This window comes from Carassius auratus, chromosome 36 (genome assembly GCF_003368295.1).
Source record: "Carassius auratus strain Wakin chromosome 36, ASM336829v1, whole genome shotgun sequence".
NCBI classification, from domain to species: Eukaryota; Metazoa; Chordata; class Actinopteri; order Cypriniformes; family Cyprinidae; genus Carassius; species Carassius auratus.
This window is the reverse complement of record NC_039278.1, coordinates 3,650,599-3,667,524: the sequence shown is the minus strand read 5'-3', so window position 1 is coordinate 3,667,524 and position 16,926 is coordinate 3,650,599. Positions and strand designations below refer to the sequence as shown.

Genomic DNA, 16,926 nt, shown 5'->3' with positions numbered 1-16,926 from the left:
TATAAGCAGCCTACAAATGATTTGTATCTTAGAATCTACTATCTTGTCATTTAGCAGATGCTTTTATCCTCAACGAATTTATCCTAAGTACACTTATTGCAGGAACAAGTTCACAACAGCCCTGGGTACAGTTACTGAGCTCAGTGTCTGCACAAGCAGATTCACGAGTGAGGTGATGTTCTCCGCAGAAGAAATACACTCATATTTAAAATTTGTAAGTCCCACTAATCTGCGTAAAGTTGTTTGACCTCTACACTTAGCCAAGTCTTTCTGGAGTAAAGCAAGAGTCTTGGCCTCTAGGCTGAGCTGGGATTATGGTAATTACGGTTATTATTTCTTCAATGTAAAGACGATCTGACACATATTATGGCCATCCTGTCCTAGCTCTTGAAAGTTAAATTAAAAACAGGCCACGCTGACGTGACCTTCGGGACTGATCCGGTCTCAGCGGACAGCCGTTGCACAGCACAGACACATTGGGAGGCATCTGTGGCAAAGTGCAAGTTGTTTGTTTTGATCCGGTTAGGAAAGGAGATCTAGTCTTTTGGGGGTGATCCACTTTTGCCGCAAGGCTGAATAGTTACATGTCCAGACAGGTAACCCTCTATCAATGAGTGAAGCGGTATCTTTCTCAGTGGAGCAGTGGGAGGGGGTTTAGCCTGAAGACTCTAAACACTGGGGAGGAATGGCTCTGTCTTCCGAAAGCTCGAGAGACGCGTCTGTTATTATATGCTAACAACGCCTACGATGTTGTTTACTGCTGAGACCCACCACTTCACTTTGAGATGTTGCTTTCACTCGAGAAAGGTTTCCGGAATACATCAAGCACATATTAAATCTGAAATTAAAAATCAGTCATCCGTGACATTTGACACACAGACTCGGGTGCCAGAGGAATACCAACTCAGCAGGCTGAAATCTTGCGACCACTTAAACAGATATCCAGAGGGACTCTGTGTGTGTGTGTGCAGCTAGATGGATTCGAGATGTGGCTTACCGTGAGCTGGATCAGGTGGACCAAACACCAGATTGTACCGGAGGATGTAGAAGTTATTCCACACGTACAGCTGGTTGTCTCGAGGGTTGTATTCCACAGCGGCGATGTACTGGTACTGGTTGGGGAAGTGGATGTCGGTGTATTCGCCTCGGTTCAGTTTGGTGTTGTACATGTAGTCGATGAGGCTCTTACTCAATTCGCTCTCGTTGTCTTCGTACGTGGATCGGACCACATACAGAACTCCGCAGATCATAAAAGCATTGGAGGCCGATCGCTTGTCGTAGGTGGTCTCCCAGGTGGCCTCGAAGCGAAGGGTGTAGGGATTGAGCTGACTGATCACCATCATGCCATTGTTCTGCTCGGTGGCGTAGATCACCCAAAGACCGTTTTCATCAACTCCCAAGTCGATGTCTGTTTTCCCGCCCCACTTATATGGTGAGGTGTCATGATAGTTGGCATTATTTATAATTGCCTCCCCACTTTTAATTCTGGTCCGAAGGTCAAATTTGACAATGTTACGTGTCCTTTCTTTGTTAAAAAACACAGCGCCATCGTATACCACAAATCCCGTGCCATCGACCCGATGGGGGAGTTTATACGTCGTAGTCTGTCGAGAGTTTTGAAAGTCGTCGAGCGAGTTGTACTCAATAAGTGTATCTGTTCTGTAAGGGGTCCAGGGCATGAAATAAACCTTGTCTCCTGCCTGGAGAGGGTCTTTGCACCACGACCCCGCTTGTTGCTCCGCCTCGTACAGAAACGACGGATCTCCAATGGCTTTCAGAGTTCCGGGACAAAGAAAAACTAGTGATGAGAAGAACAGAGCAGAAAACAGTCAAACGTAAGCGAAGGCAGCTCACACTAGTTGAAAGCAGAGGGCAAAGTGCCTTCTGACTCTAAATCACTCTGATAACTGAGTAGTCAGTGAGGACAGAAACACACACTAAGAAGTCTAACAGCTACACACATTCACAAGCAGTAAAAGGCGCGAAGGATCTGCATCTGAAGGTTACTGAAGCTTAAAACGGAAGCAAAAACAGTTTTTGTATGTGTCCGTAAGCGAACAGTTTCGGCTCACTGCTGCTTGGACATACTGAAGGGGAGTGATGGAGAAATCAAACCACAACCAAACACAAAGGAAAAAAGGAAGGAATACGACAAATCTGCCCTGCAAATAAAAGCAGACAACTAAATAAGGCTTGAGAAAGATGCAGAGAAGAGCAGCATACAGGCAGTCTGTGTCCTGAGTCAAGTTTTTCCACAGTTTTTTTTACATCTTTCCTATGGGCCTAATGTTGTAATCATTTTACAGCATTTTAAAGCATGTCCTTTCTTCTTAACAAAGATATGATAATCAAATATGCAGAAAGGGTGAAGTAAGAAAGTCAGAGAAAAATTTAGAGCGTGAGAGAGAGAGTTAGAAGAAGGAAAAGTGAGAAACAGTAGAGATTGTGTAAGTCTATAGGAAACCTGTAACCAGAGCATGCAGGGAATGTGGAGTGGGGCTGGGGTTCGAACAGGCAATAAAAGAGTGAGGAGGACAGGAAGAGGAGGAGGAAATGGGGTATTTGTACCCTCAGCATTACCGCTAACATTTAACTTGTGCTTTATCATTTTCTTTTAAAGCTTCCCTCCGATTGCTGCTTGTGCACTGACCTTTACTAAAATACAATACCCTTTCTGCTACTGCCTGCTATCGGATCAGCAAGAGTGGGCACAGGAAGGTTTTACAACCACAAAATGTATATATTAAAGAAAGAAAAACAAGGAGCTGATTGTGTCAGTGATTTACCTTTTTGCTCCACTTTATTTTTAGCGTTGGAAGAGAGAATGAAAGGAGTGCAGGGGGGGAAAAAGAGATTAAAACGAATTAACCATCATGTCCATGATCACATGCAGTTAACATGTCATGAGGTTACGGGCATTATGCACAGAGCTACAGCTGTCAGAGGAGGAAGAGATCACAGTTAGACACCTTCGACGTGAAAGAGAGCAAGGTTAAAGAGTGTTCTGTCACAGTACAAAAGGACAGTGTATGTGGCATTGAAGACAAGTCAATCTGCTATTGTCGAGGGAAAGCTGCGGGGAAATACACTGGCTGAATTCTAGATAGTGGCGTATAGATTTTCATAAGGACTCAGGGACATCGACCGGGGAAATCTGAATTCCAGGTGGACAGATGGTAAGTTGTGCTGGAGGGAAACTTAAAACCAGAAAAATAAAGCTGTTCGTCGACTCTACAGTTCTTCTCCAAGCACAGAGTTCTTGTCAGCCCTGCTAGGCTTTATATGAACACTTGAATAGTCAGCTATGGCAGTATGTGGTTTCAATTTCCTACACATAAAGTTTGTAAAATGTATTCATACTTTTTAAAAGGACATATTTTCCTGTTTCTTTCAGTCTAGATCAGGGTGGCGGTGGGAGATTGGCAGGCTAGTGCTTTTTACTTTTGAAAATCATGCGTCTGTCATTTCTAAGGTTACTTTAGGATTTCCTGATGAAAAAGAGCCATTTACTCACCCTCACGTCATTCCAAATACGTCTGACTTTATTTCTTTTGTGGAACACCTGCTTTTAAATAATATCACTCTTTTTCATGTAATTGAAATTATGCTCTATTTTAAAGGCGCAATATGTAATTTTCTGCTTTAAAAATAGCAGAAATCACTATATCTATGTTATATATTTTTTTTAGTTGTGTAGGCTACTTACATTATCCCAACAGTTTCCATGAACTTTCAAATCCGGAGAAAATTATAGTTTAATTAGAAGACACAGCACGTTTCTTTATTTCCGCTTTGTCGCCCGTCTATGGCGTCATATAAACTTTGACCCCTCTAGTTTATCTAACTTCCTGTGGAACCGCCAAATACAAAGGTGAACAGAAACAAAGACGAGACGAAGAAGAAAAAGTAGTAGCTAGCCTTGATCGAGACTATTATATTTTATATTTATATTGTTTATATTCGTATTTATACCTCAATCAATAACTTAGTAATGGATCATGTTTATGCTTTGCCTGCACGTTCTGTGAAGCGCAAATGTACGGGTGAAATAAATGAAGGTTTTGGGACAAGAAAAGAAACAAGACACGGGTAAATATTGGAGTTGCATTTCCAAGATAGAGTTTCGTGACAAGCTGAAACTACAGAGAGATGCCGAACTCGCTTGCATTCTGATAAACAGGTATGCATCCATTCAGCTAACTGTATCTATCCGTATATTTTGTGAAACGATGATGTCTTGTGTAAAACGCAGACGGACTAGCTCTCAGGTATAGCATAATGTAAATATATATAGCTGAATAAAGTAGCTTCAAATGCAGTTCACTATCTTGTTCGATATCATAGTATAAACGTAATTATAATTATTAATGAAAGGCGACCGTGTTTTTTTAACATATATTACTACTAGCTAGATGGAATATTGATTTGATAGGGGTCTCATAATTCATATATCTCTCCGTTTGAAAAGACGTGATTGTCAAAATACTAAGTTAGAGTGAGTGAGGAATGATAGGGAGCGACAGAGCACGTGTTCCAATGAACAACAACTCCCATGAGCCTACGCTCTTTCCCGACGTCATCAAAGTACGTCTTATGTTATTATTTTGATTGAGTGACCCCTGGTGGCCAAAAATCCCATACTGTACGTTTAACTTTGTAACATTTGAAACAATGATAGCTTCACGTCTCTCACACAAATCTATCAATTTGCTGTATATTTTTAATTGCTTTCATTAAATTACTATGCTAATACATTATGTCTGTCATCTGACTTCCGGATCTGTAAATATAATACTGGCCAAAAATTCAATTAGATTTAATTTTATTTTTCTTTGGCTGAAATGGTGATGAATTATACAAATAAATTATTGTTTGTGAATGTGATTTCCAAACATCTTAACAACTAAGGATATATATATATATATATATATATATATATATATATATATATATATATTTATATAAATATATTTATATATATATATATATATATATATATATATATATATATATATATATATATTTTTTTTTTTTTTTTTTTTTTTTTTTTTTTTTCAGTTCTCCAGAAATTCTTATCGTCATGATTTTATGAGCCAATACACTGTCCTTCCAAATCCTTCCATATACCACCAGATAAAGAGTAAGAGAGATAAACAGAGAGACAGACAGAAAGACAGAATGCAGGCAGAATCTTGACAATCTTCAGAAGTTTTATCTCATGAAGGCCATCTTCAGCATTTCAACATTTCCGACAATCTAAAGCTACATTTCTCAGATTTCCTTCTTGTCTTATTGTGATTGATCGACTAATGGTGTCCATTATGTGGCCACAATGTCCAGGAGTCACTGAGCACTGTGTTCTCTTTCATAAAAGTCAGCATTTTCTACTGGAACTCTGTTTAGCATAGGAATGCATCTCAAAAAAACCTGTCCAGAACAAAAAAAAAAAAATTAATAAATAAATAACAAAGAAAGAGGACATAATATAAAAGAGATTTTGCAGAAAAAAAAGAAAAGGAACATTGCAATTATTTTTAATAATATATGTATATTATAGTTATGTGACGTTTTGTTGTGCTGCCTTCATGCTGATTTAATAAAGAAATACTATAATAATAAAAATACTGTATTGCAGTAATGTAGTCTAATGAGATTCACCTTTAAAATAAAGAAAATTACAAAGAAAAAAAAATCTGGATGTATTATAGCAATAATATTTTTGGATGGGAAATGTGCTTAATTGTCCTGAAAATAATACCATAATGCAAAAAATCTTAATGGTCCATAAAATTGGTTTCAGTTTATTTATGGAAATGATATATTTGTTTTAATTTTTTGCATATTTGAATTTGGGGTCGACTTAGATTCTGGACATTTACATCAGATTGACCTGGAGATAATACAGTGTGTCATTAGTCTGCACCCACAAACTGAATTTTAGGTTGAAACAAAGAAACAAATACATGCACACAGTACATAATTAGCCTTTGCTCATTAAATTAAATAATAAATAAGGTAACCAGGTTACTAATGAGGTAGGTTAAAACTAATGAAACTATAGTGACATCCATCCACGGTTGCAAATCATTTCTAGTCAAGTCAGCCAATGCAATCTGGGCTGTTTTCTCGATAACGATTGATCTTAGAGCCATTTTACGAGCGTTCGTTATTGTTTCATGTGCGTTTCCCAAAATGCACTTAACACAGTCACTCATAGCTGTACTTTAACTGCTACTTTGGAGTCACTATACAATTGTCAAATGCTGAAATGTCACCTTATAGAATGGCTCGTAATTGTAGTGCACGCTCATTTATTGAAATGTTAACCTGTTGTCTTTCAGAGTTGTCTGCATTTCAAGCAACTCAGATATAATAAATATAACATAATGTATTATATTATTATATTATATTACACTTGAGATAATACTATATAATATACTTTAGAGAGAGAGAGAGAGAGATAGAGACAGAGATGTTATTTCCGGGTCCAATATAGTAATAAAGTGTACAATAAAGTACAATCAAATCCTTATGTTATAATTACATTGCACTTGAATAAAGTTGAAGTTAATCTGCCGATTCTCATGCAGGTGATCGTATAAATCGTTCTTCTTATGATGCACATAGGGCTTTATGATTACTCCAGAGCAACTTCCAAGTGCAATTTAGTTACGATGGTTTTGGGAAACAGACCGTAATATGAAGATCAGTCGTACAATAGTTTTTACAAATTTCTTAGGCTTACAAATCTTTTGGGAAATGCAGCCCTGGACGGATCTCAGAATGTGCACTTCATTCCGGGACAAATCCTGTTTTCTGAGATAACATTGGCCAAATACCACCATGAGCATCCCACTGTTGCAACCAAACAAGACCAAATAAGAAAATTACTTCAAGAAAAAAAAAAAAAACAGCATTCAGCAGCCTGAGGGTGACATGAGGGCTCTTGGCGTCCTAGAGAGTCAAACTGTGATTAGTAAATAAAACTGTTACAGACCTGGAAATGCCTAGAGGGGGTAATGCGAAAACATTAAGACAAAAAAAAAAACAACAATACAAAAACGTATTCTGTGAAGAAGCTCGCATCAGAAAAGACAGATGAACAATCACAGATATTCCTGGAGAAAAGCTGAAAAACATGATCCTTTATAAAACATCAGCTTCGGTGTGGGATTTGACTTCAATAACCCATAGATATGGATGTAAAATAAACTTATACTAAGCATTAAAATCCAGCGGGTCTTTGTTATTTTGGGATTGTGAAGAGAAATGTGCAGCAGAGGACCTCGTCTGGAATGTGAAGTCTCTGGAAACCTTCTCTGAAAAGACGAGACAATTCAATCAGAGAATAATATTAGGGTACTGTCTAATTGTTTAATGGAGCACAACAATCCATACTCTTAATGTAATGGGAAATCTGAGAATAGAAGTGAGGCGTTTGTTTGGAGTTTGTCTTTTCTGACAGTCGTAGAGCTGCGGTTTCTTACAAGCAAAATACAATGATCAAGCGCTAACGAAAAACATCTTTGGTCTGTTTAGTAGTTGGCATAAAACTGGCATATCTTTGCATGGCCAAATACATTTTAAGGGCCAAGAAAATCATGCTGGTCAGTCTCTGAGCAGTTTTATGTGCTGAGACTGGACGTCAGAGAATGCTGCTTTGCATTCACGTAGTGCGTATTGCTGTAATGTTCCTGATAGATGAAAGACTGCTAAAAAGTAGCATTTCACAGGGAGAAAAGCAGACGGAAATGGTTTACATTTAACAGCTTATATTTTAGTTTTTATGAAACAATGTCAGATTTAAACAAGGCAGCTAAAAGCATTTTATATCCAGCTCTGTGCACTCCAATCATACCTGCACAAGGTGTGCAGAATGAAGTGCAATGAAATACAATCATTAGAATGAAGCATCGCATCATAAGAAAACACAAATAACAATCTCTTTCCTCAAGGAAATAGCAGTGCTCGCAAGGCAGCAAACAAATAGTGTTGTAAGTTTTAAGCTTAGATTTGCCATAAATGAAATGCTGCAACAAAGACGCGTTTGCTGTTTCCGTGAATCTTGTGCTCATCTCATCTCTAAAGAAATATGATTAAATAGCAAGAAAGAATAAATACAGGAAAGAAGACTAACCACACATATTGTGACAATGCCATCGTTGCCATAAATTGCAGATTATTATATAATGCTGTCTTGCAAACACTGTTATTGATAATACAGTGCCTATAAAAAAGAATGTTATTATTATTATTATTATTATTATTATTATTATTATTATTATATGTAATAATATTAATATGTTTTTTTTTTTCATTTATAAAAATACAGCTAAATATTAGTTCTACAATAAATGTTCATATTTTAGAATTATTATTATTATATAAAGCAAAATTTGGTTGTTTGGTCAAAATGTATTACATTTATTTTAAATGCATATTAACCCTTTAATGTACAGTAAGTGTACAAATTGAGTAACACATGGTTTGAGGATTTCCCACATGCCTTCTGGCAAACTGCAACCAAGAGGTGTTTTTTTTTTTTTTTTTTTTTTAAACACCAGTAAGTTTATCTTTGGCTTGGACTCATAAAAATAGAGAAGCATCAGGCAACAGTTGTTGCATGCACAGTCTCCAATCTCAGCCACTGAAGATTGTAAATCATTGGTCTGTTGGTGGTCTCTCTCACCAGTCCTGCATGGTCACTTTGTTTTTTTGAGGACGGTCTAGGTAGATTTACAGCTGTGCCATACTCTTTCAATTTCTTAATTGTTGATTTAAGTGTACTCCAAGGAATATTCGGTGACTTGGAAAACTTCTTGTATCCATCCCCTTCTTTGTGCTTTTTAATTACAAATCACTTTCACTGCTTGGAGTCTGCAAATTTCTGCAGTAATGACTCACCAGGAGTTGGACCTTGCAGATAGAGCTGTATTTATACTACAATCAAATGAAACCACTTAACTGCTCTCGTGTATCTATTTAACTTTGATTTTGAAAAGAAATTGTCTGTACCAGTAGTTTAGGGGTGTTATTTGTTTTATTTTTTTATTTTTTTTGTGGATGCTGCATTTGTTATACTTTTTTCTATTAATCAGTTGCAAAATAAACTAAACCGAATCCATTGATAAAATAACAAAACCTGAAAAAGTGCCTACTGTACACTTTATAAACACTGTATTATCAAGGACAAACAACTGAATCCTGTAGAAATGCATTTTAAGGCACGCTCATAAAAGAGTAACACAATTTTTTTAGATATATTTTAGAAAATGGCTCATACTTACTATAGGGAACACATTCATACTGGACTTCAAGGTACTTATATGTTCCTGGACAGGGGTCAGGAAAAACATCTGGTCCAGTGATGACGATGCACTGCGTTCTGTTGTTACACCTGGACGAAGAGAGATAAAGATACCAGAAATCAGAAGAGTGAAACACAAAAGAAAACTATCTGCACCAGAGTAGAAAGGAACGCTCGATTGAATAAAAGCTATATCAACAGAATTTGGAGATGATACAGTTGAAACGTATATTACAATGGAAAATATATATATATATTTTTTTATTTCTGCTTGATGGTACTGTATCCGTTGTAACAAAAGATTCTCTGTGGTAATAAATGCTTGTATTGAACCCTGGATATTCCTTCATCTGTCATCTGTGTGGACAATAGCATCAAACTGAGAGCGAGCGTGCACACTGCTGATGGACGGACGGATAAAAGACAACTGGAATTAGAGCGGATGCCAAAGTGGCCTTTTTTAAACCAGTGACAAAGATAAACAGCCTCATCTCTGAGTGTTCATACCTGCCAGCACATGAGTTATACATCTGAATGAATCCCCCCTGAGGTCAGGCTGATTGGACCTATGATGGATTCATTTTCTTTCTATGCCATTTCACTGGGAATGAACCGACCATCCCTCCACTGCCTGTTTAACAGGAAGTCATGCAGAGGGAGGTTTATGTGGGTTCTAGGAACTAAAATTAAGCACATCAATAAAAGATAAAGTGTAGAAATGATCTCATGGCTTACAGACACAGTGTACAGTGCGATGTTGGAAAAGAAGTGTCAGTATCGTCCATCAATCTGCGTCACATTGTTCCTGAGGTCTGCGACAATGCCGTCCGCTGGATAAAATGTTTGAAAGGCTTTTTTTTTTTTTTTGTTTGTTTGTTCTTTAAACAAAAGTGTACTTGTGCTTTAAAAATCCCAGAAACCAACACACTGATCTCAATAAAATAAATAAATAAATAAAATGTTGATTGTTAATGGTTTTGAGAAAAAAAAAAAAAAAAAAAAAAAGTAAAAATTAGATTTTATAAGGATGCATTTTTTTATGAAAAGTACAGTAAAAACAAAGGTTAAACAAATTGAATATGATTACAGTTTTAAACAACTGCTTCTATTTTGATATATTTTACATGTTAATTTATTCCTCTGAGACTAATCTGAATTTTCAGCAGACATTATTAAAATCTTTAGTGTAACATGATCATTAATATGCTGATTTATTGCTCAAGAAACAATTGTATTATTATTACTGTAGAAAAAGTTTTTGCTGCTTAACATTTATTATTATTATTATTATTATTATTTATTTATTTAACTGTGACATTTTTCCTTAATAATGAAATTCAATCTTTTGTAATATTATAAAATAAAAAAACCTTGGTACTAGTGGTGTTTATACCAGAATATCTTGTTTATTGTAGATTTGAAATATGAAAGACTGCTGTGTGCTGTATGTATGCTGTATAATCTCACAGTGTCTAAGGAAAAAGCAGGATGATTTCCTAATTTAGAGGAAAACAATCTGGAAACAAAGGTCTTGGGTTTGGGAAAAAGAGCATGTTTTACTGTTAGCGCAGCGCGGGGGTGAATTAGCCTGCTGGCGTTTCTCTGACCTGGCCTTGGGGCAGCATCTCTTCCTGCAGTAATTTCTCTTTACCTCAGCGTGTGACTCTGACAATTCATTTGTCTTATGTTCTATTTGCTAATAAACAAGTCGACTTTTTTTTTTCTTCCTTTTATCGTAAAAGCAGTAAAGCACGAGGAACAGAGTCCTACTCCGTCCACAGCTGTGAATTCCCAGCGCTCATGTCTGAAGATGAGAAGAATTTATACATAGACACGAGCTTGGCTGAAAAACACGTCCCTCATCTGGGAGTTTCTTTATTAACGAGCGCTCATATGTGGTAACAGATGAGAATATCAGCATGTTTACCCATATAAATGAATTATGGATCTAAAATTATAACACAAGGCCGAAGCTGGAATCATAATGCGGTGATTGGTTGTTTGGTTATTTGTAGTTGTATTGCAAGGAGACATTTCATTCAGTCACAATGTGCTGTTCATTCGCATAATGTTCCATATGAATAAATTATGATCACAAACTAACTGGAAAAAATGAGAAAATATGAATAATTACTTCTGGAGTCAAACATAATGGCTAACAACATAGTTTTCTCATTTTAGAAAGCTTGCCTTGGTACAGTAAAGATCAAAACATTTTTTTTTTTTTTTTTGTAATAAATGAATTAATTAATTAATGATGCAAGCAAGCAAGCAAACCTTTAAAAAAAAAAAAAAAAAAAAAAAAAAAAACTATGATTCACCAATGTATTTATTATTTTAATGAATTCTTGTTTTTTTGTGATAAAATGTCATTCTTAATAAACAACGTTTAAACAATTAATTCCAAGGCTGGTTTTCTGGATATATGAAGGTGATTGTTTTTATTTTATTTATTTATTTATTTTTTTAATATAAATTACACTTTGGATTGACGTTTTGTTTTCTAATTCAATGGCATAAAATGTGGAAAGACTGTCCAGACACAGTTTGGGCTACTCTATGCTAAATCCTCATCCTCGTGATGTTCCTGTTAGCTGACAGCTGGTGTTTGCTCTTCACACCACAGTCACACTTCAGGCGTTTTCACAGGGCACCCCTCATTAGACAGATCTCTCCCCCCTAAACTCTGAACACTCATCACAACATTTACAGTCAAAATTTCACTCATTAAAGAAAAACAATCGTTTGGTAAATTGAAGTGGTTCAAACATGAAATCTGGACTAAAGAATGCCCAGAGGAAAGAAACTATCTATCTCTATTCACATTTGGCTTTAGTTAAGGAGCTCAAAGCAAACTAAACTTGACACAGTTTTAGAGTTAAATTCAGTATGTTCCCAGAACATTGCTGACATTTGAGTAATTTAGTAGTATTGATCTATAAAAACATCATATACAGTATATGACACATCATATATTATAACGCCCTTCTAAGATGGTACACAAGAAATATTGTATTTGTCACAGTAACTATATCAAAGTAAAAAAAAAAAAAAAAAAATCCAATGAAGCCTGAATGACAAAACTGCTTCATGTTCAATATTGTATCTGAATATGGAACAAATTGATGTATATTAAACCTATCTATTCTCTGCTGTTATGACGGACGAGGTATCATTCACTTATGTCACACAAAAGACCAGCATGTGTTATCTGGCTCTTCAGTTAAGGAAGAAACTGATTTGTTTGTGATAACTACATTAAACCTGGTCAGTCAAACTGAAAAGGACAGAGATCAACCAAAGTGATGTAAACGGACATTCTTACAGACCAAAATACATTAAACCGAATCCTAGACAAGTGATAAGAGAAATCAGAATTATGGCAGTACACTTGTAGTCCTTATATATATATAATATAAGACTACAGGATTTCTAAAGTCTGTTCTGGATTCAGCCTAACTTCCTCTATCCATATCGCCGAGCAGCCCAAACCTCATATATCTAATTAAATCAGGAATCATGGGCATTATTTAAGACTTTATTATCAGGCCAGTGATATTCCCAATGCTCTGAATTCTTAAACAGGTGTAGCTGTTGTATTAACGGTGACTTATGAAAGCTCAATCTGCAAGGCTTGAAGTATTCACTAACACCGTATGTACAGTGGGAGTGTGCTAGCGCTGGTCTTCTGAGAGCCATGCGGACGCCTCTGTCATAGATATTAATGGTGTGAATACAGAACAAATTTCCCCCATCCAGCACTGCAGCGTTCCCTCGTGTTCCCCAAAGCAGGGTACTTAGCAGAGCAAGGGTGATAGGAGCAGGAGAATTACTGCAAAGAAAGTTTTGTTTCAGATGTGTTGCTAAGGGACTGAGACAAAAAACAAAAAAGCTTAATATTTCATTCACAGCTGTGATCATAAGTTAAATAATAAACTATGTTACTGTAATAAAATATCATGTTTTATTTTATTTTATTTACTATTTTTATTATTATTATTATTATTATTATTATTATTATTAGTATTAGTATTATTATTAGTAGTAGTATTATTACTGTTGTTTTCTATTCCCCCTCTGTCTTCTATATAAATTTTGTGTCTCTGAATACTCACAAATACCAGTAAGAGTTGGCAAGCAAGCAAACTAATTAATAAATACATAAATTAAGCTGGCAGAAATTGTATTATGAAATGAAATAATATAATAATAATTTATTGTTTTAATTGGATAGACAGAAAAACAGACAGACAGATAGATAGGAATTTCCAAGCACAACTTTAGCCTACAGCTCAAATGTAACAATGAGCAATTTGCAAATAAAACCATTTAATTTGTAAAATACTGAAGTAATACTTTAGTAATTTTTATTTAATCCTCTGTTGACCTGTTATGATTAATACACTGTATTTGGGTTCTACTTGTTGAGTATAAAAATAAATGCAAATAATAATAACAATTCATAATCATGCAGTATTTTATATACAGTTATGGACTTTACCTTTTTTAATAATTTAAGCACACTTCACATTTAGTGCTTCTCACAATTTGGCGTGGTTGCAAAGCACAGAAAGTAAATCTGTAAAAATCTTTAGAAAACTTTAGAAGAAGAAAAAAAAAATAATAAAAAAATAATAATATATATATATATATATATATATATATATATATATATATATATATATATATATATATATATATATATATATATATATATATATATATATATATATATATATATATATATCTTATGCTCACCAAGGCTCCATTTCTTCTCCAATAATCCACTGAAAACAGTTATATTTAGAAATATTAATATACGTCCATTGATTGATGAATATAAAGTTCAAAAGAGCTTTATAAAAGATGTATTTATTTATTTTCGCAACATTATAAATGTTTTAAGGGTCAATTCAGTGCCCCCTTGCTGAATGAAAAGTATGAATTTCATTTTAAGTACATAAATAAATCTTACTGACTACAAACTTTGTATAAAACTAATCTTCATCAGAATCTTTATATTCTTTGCATTAAGCCAAAATAATTAAATAAATATAAAAATATGTCATTTTTTTTGCGATGGTGCGCTTTACTATTTTCATCTGATTGTTGCAAATATATATCTTATTGTTTTCTCACTGAACACAGCTCTGAACAATATCTAAGTTGTCTAATATTTAAGAGCAAGAGAAGGCCAGCACACAGAAAATGCAGAAAGTGCGTCTGGTCGCTCGATCCCTCATATAAATCCACATTATTAAACAAGTTAATAGGCTTTTGACACAAGCCCACAGGACACAGAATGAGGTGTTTACATTAATTAATTTGATATAAGCTGGTGTATACATATATAAAAAAGAATAATTAAATTAAAAAAAGAAAGTTTTCTTTTGCAAAGAAATGAAGTAGCGTTGAGTGAAAGCGTCTATTATAAAGTATCGTAATCTATTATTAATGCAACTATAGCGGTGAAAGATTGTGAAGCTGCTGGTGATTCATTTTTCGACCAGAAAGCTAACAAGATGAAAAGTCCACAACAATGCAATTTCACATCTGGACTAAACCTGCAGAGGCAAATCCCTGCCTAGACTTCCTGTGCAGATTAGCACCCACTTGAGACGCCTAATTGCCTGCAGCTGAAAGGACTAATTGAGACGCCACATTTCCAAACCTATTTCCCCACGAATCACAACGCTCTTATATGAAGCCGAGCGGAAGTGTACGCCACTCCTGCAGCAATACGTATCAAAGCCCGGCTCACGCATCACTTCCTGTTTTTAGCACAGCCTCCAGATGTACCACACTGTCTAAACTCAAAGAAGATCGGATACGAGCGCCTTGAGGTCTGATTTGGTTAGGTTGTAATCAAAGACGGGCAGATGAGATAGAAGACACGTTTAGAAGAGAGAGGTTTAGAAAAGGAGTATGGAAGAACCTGCCTTTGAGAGATGATCTTGAATGCATCGGGCAGATAACAGTTGATGTTCTCCATTTGAAAGGGGTCAGCATCGCAGATCTTGTCGTCTGTCCGGCCGTAATTTGCTGTCTCGATCATGATGACATCACTTCCTGGACAGCGTAGGTCGATGGGGTAACCCTCGCAAGACAGCTCCCGCCTCACCAGACCGAACGGCATGGCTGCCCGACTGAACCCTGGAAGACAGAAAGAGACTTCAGCCCAAAAAAATATAAATAAATAAAATGCTACACAAATCTAGTGTGATGAAATGTCAAGTATTAAGAGAGAAGAGTCAAGGTATTTTTAAAGGCTGTCAAACTGACAGAAAACACTGTTTCAGCCCAGAATCAAAATAAGGAAATAAGGAATGGTGGCTTTTTTAAGTAACGTTTACGCTTAATGATTTCAGCAAATTCTCATTGCTGCAATGTAAAAAAACAAAACAAAAAAAAAAAAAAACTGATGAATTGATCTAATGAATGAGAGACGCAACAATGCTGCAAATGCTGGCAACCCATGTACAGTTACAAAACAAAATTTCAAATATAAAGTGCTGACACAAGTATTTCTCTCCATGTTATGGAAGGGTGAGAAAGGCCAGACAATACGAGAAATGCAGTAAAAAAAAATGCCTGTCAAATGTCTGCTCAGAGAGTGCAATCTGGTCCTGAGCTCAGAGTAGCATGCTAAGTGCATTTCCCTCATCACGCTGATGTCAAACACAAATAAAACACATTCAGCCAATCACAAGCCCTGAATTTAGAAATCAATCTCACGTGCAAAATGCAGCATTAATGCAGCAGAAAATACGTATGAGAAAAAAAAAAAAAATTATCAGTTATGTGCAATGTCTGAAAACTGCATCTATCCATCTGCACAAAAATTTGTCACAAAAAAATAAATAAATACAAAAATCCAACTTTAATTATTGGCAATCATTTCTGAATTGCTTGGTGCATCAGACTGTAAATGGTGTTAAAATGTGCCTTGTTAAAAAATACCAGAGATGGGACCAAGTCACACATGTGCAAGTCTCAAGTAAGTCTCAAGTCTTAACCTTCAAGTCTCAAGTAAGTCCCAAGTATTTTTTTCTTGGGCAAGTCAAGTCAAGTCAAGTCACAAGCTATGTCAAGTCAAGTCCAAGTCAAGTCACCTTAATACTGTTATTTAACCTGCAGAATCTGATCTTAATAAAGTTAAAAGACAAGATATAAGTAACTGTCAGTAAATTAAAATAATTTGGATTTGCATTGTAAATACTCATGTTCAGTAAAATACATCATGGAATCAAACAAAATTGTAACTTCCTAAAATTATTTATTTTTCACTTCTGCCAACAGTGTTTGAAATGTTTTACATTTTCAACATTGAGTCCATAAAACAAATAACAGCTAAACATCCAACAGACTCCTCTCTGAACACCTCTCTCTCTCTCTCTCTCACACACACACACTCTCTCTCTCTCTCTCTCTCTCAGAGTATAGAATATAAATATGTTGATTTTCAGTTGTTTCATACTTTTTTGTTATGTACAGTACAGACCAAAAGTTTGGACACAACTTCTCATTCAAAGAGTTTTCTTTATTTTCATGACTATGAAAATTGTAGACTCACACTGAAGGCATCAAAACTATGAATTAACACATGTGGAATTATATAT

The 16,926-nt window shown here is 35.5% G+C and overlaps 1 protein-coding gene across 29 annotated transcripts in view; it reads right to left on the bottom strand.

Moving 5' to 3' along the window:
* Positions 1-16,926, bottom strand: part of adgrl2a (adhesion G protein-coupled receptor L2a) — a 97,171-nt gene that overhangs the window by 40,761 nt on the left and 39,484 nt on the right. For 24 of the 29 annotated variants that reach the window (XR_003277466.1, XR_003277467.1, XM_026220876.1 and 21 more), the window contains exons 3-6: positions 15,247-15,460; positions 9,288-9,397; positions 2,787-2,798; positions 998-1,798 (exon numbers count right to left, since the gene is read on the bottom strand). Coding sequence is in view for 27 of the 29 variants with exons in the window: in XM_026220876.1 (XP_026076661.1) it covers positions 998-1,798; positions 2,787-2,798; positions 9,288-9,397; positions 15,247-15,460 (1,137 nt within the window). In the remaining 2 variants the exon portion in view is untranslated. The remainder of the gene's footprint in view (positions 1-997; positions 1,799-2,786; positions 2,799-9,287; positions 9,398-15,246; positions 15,461-16,926) is intronic. The other 5 variants (XM_026220862.1, XM_026220868.1, XM_026220873.1 and 2 more) reach the window with 1 other exon arrangement.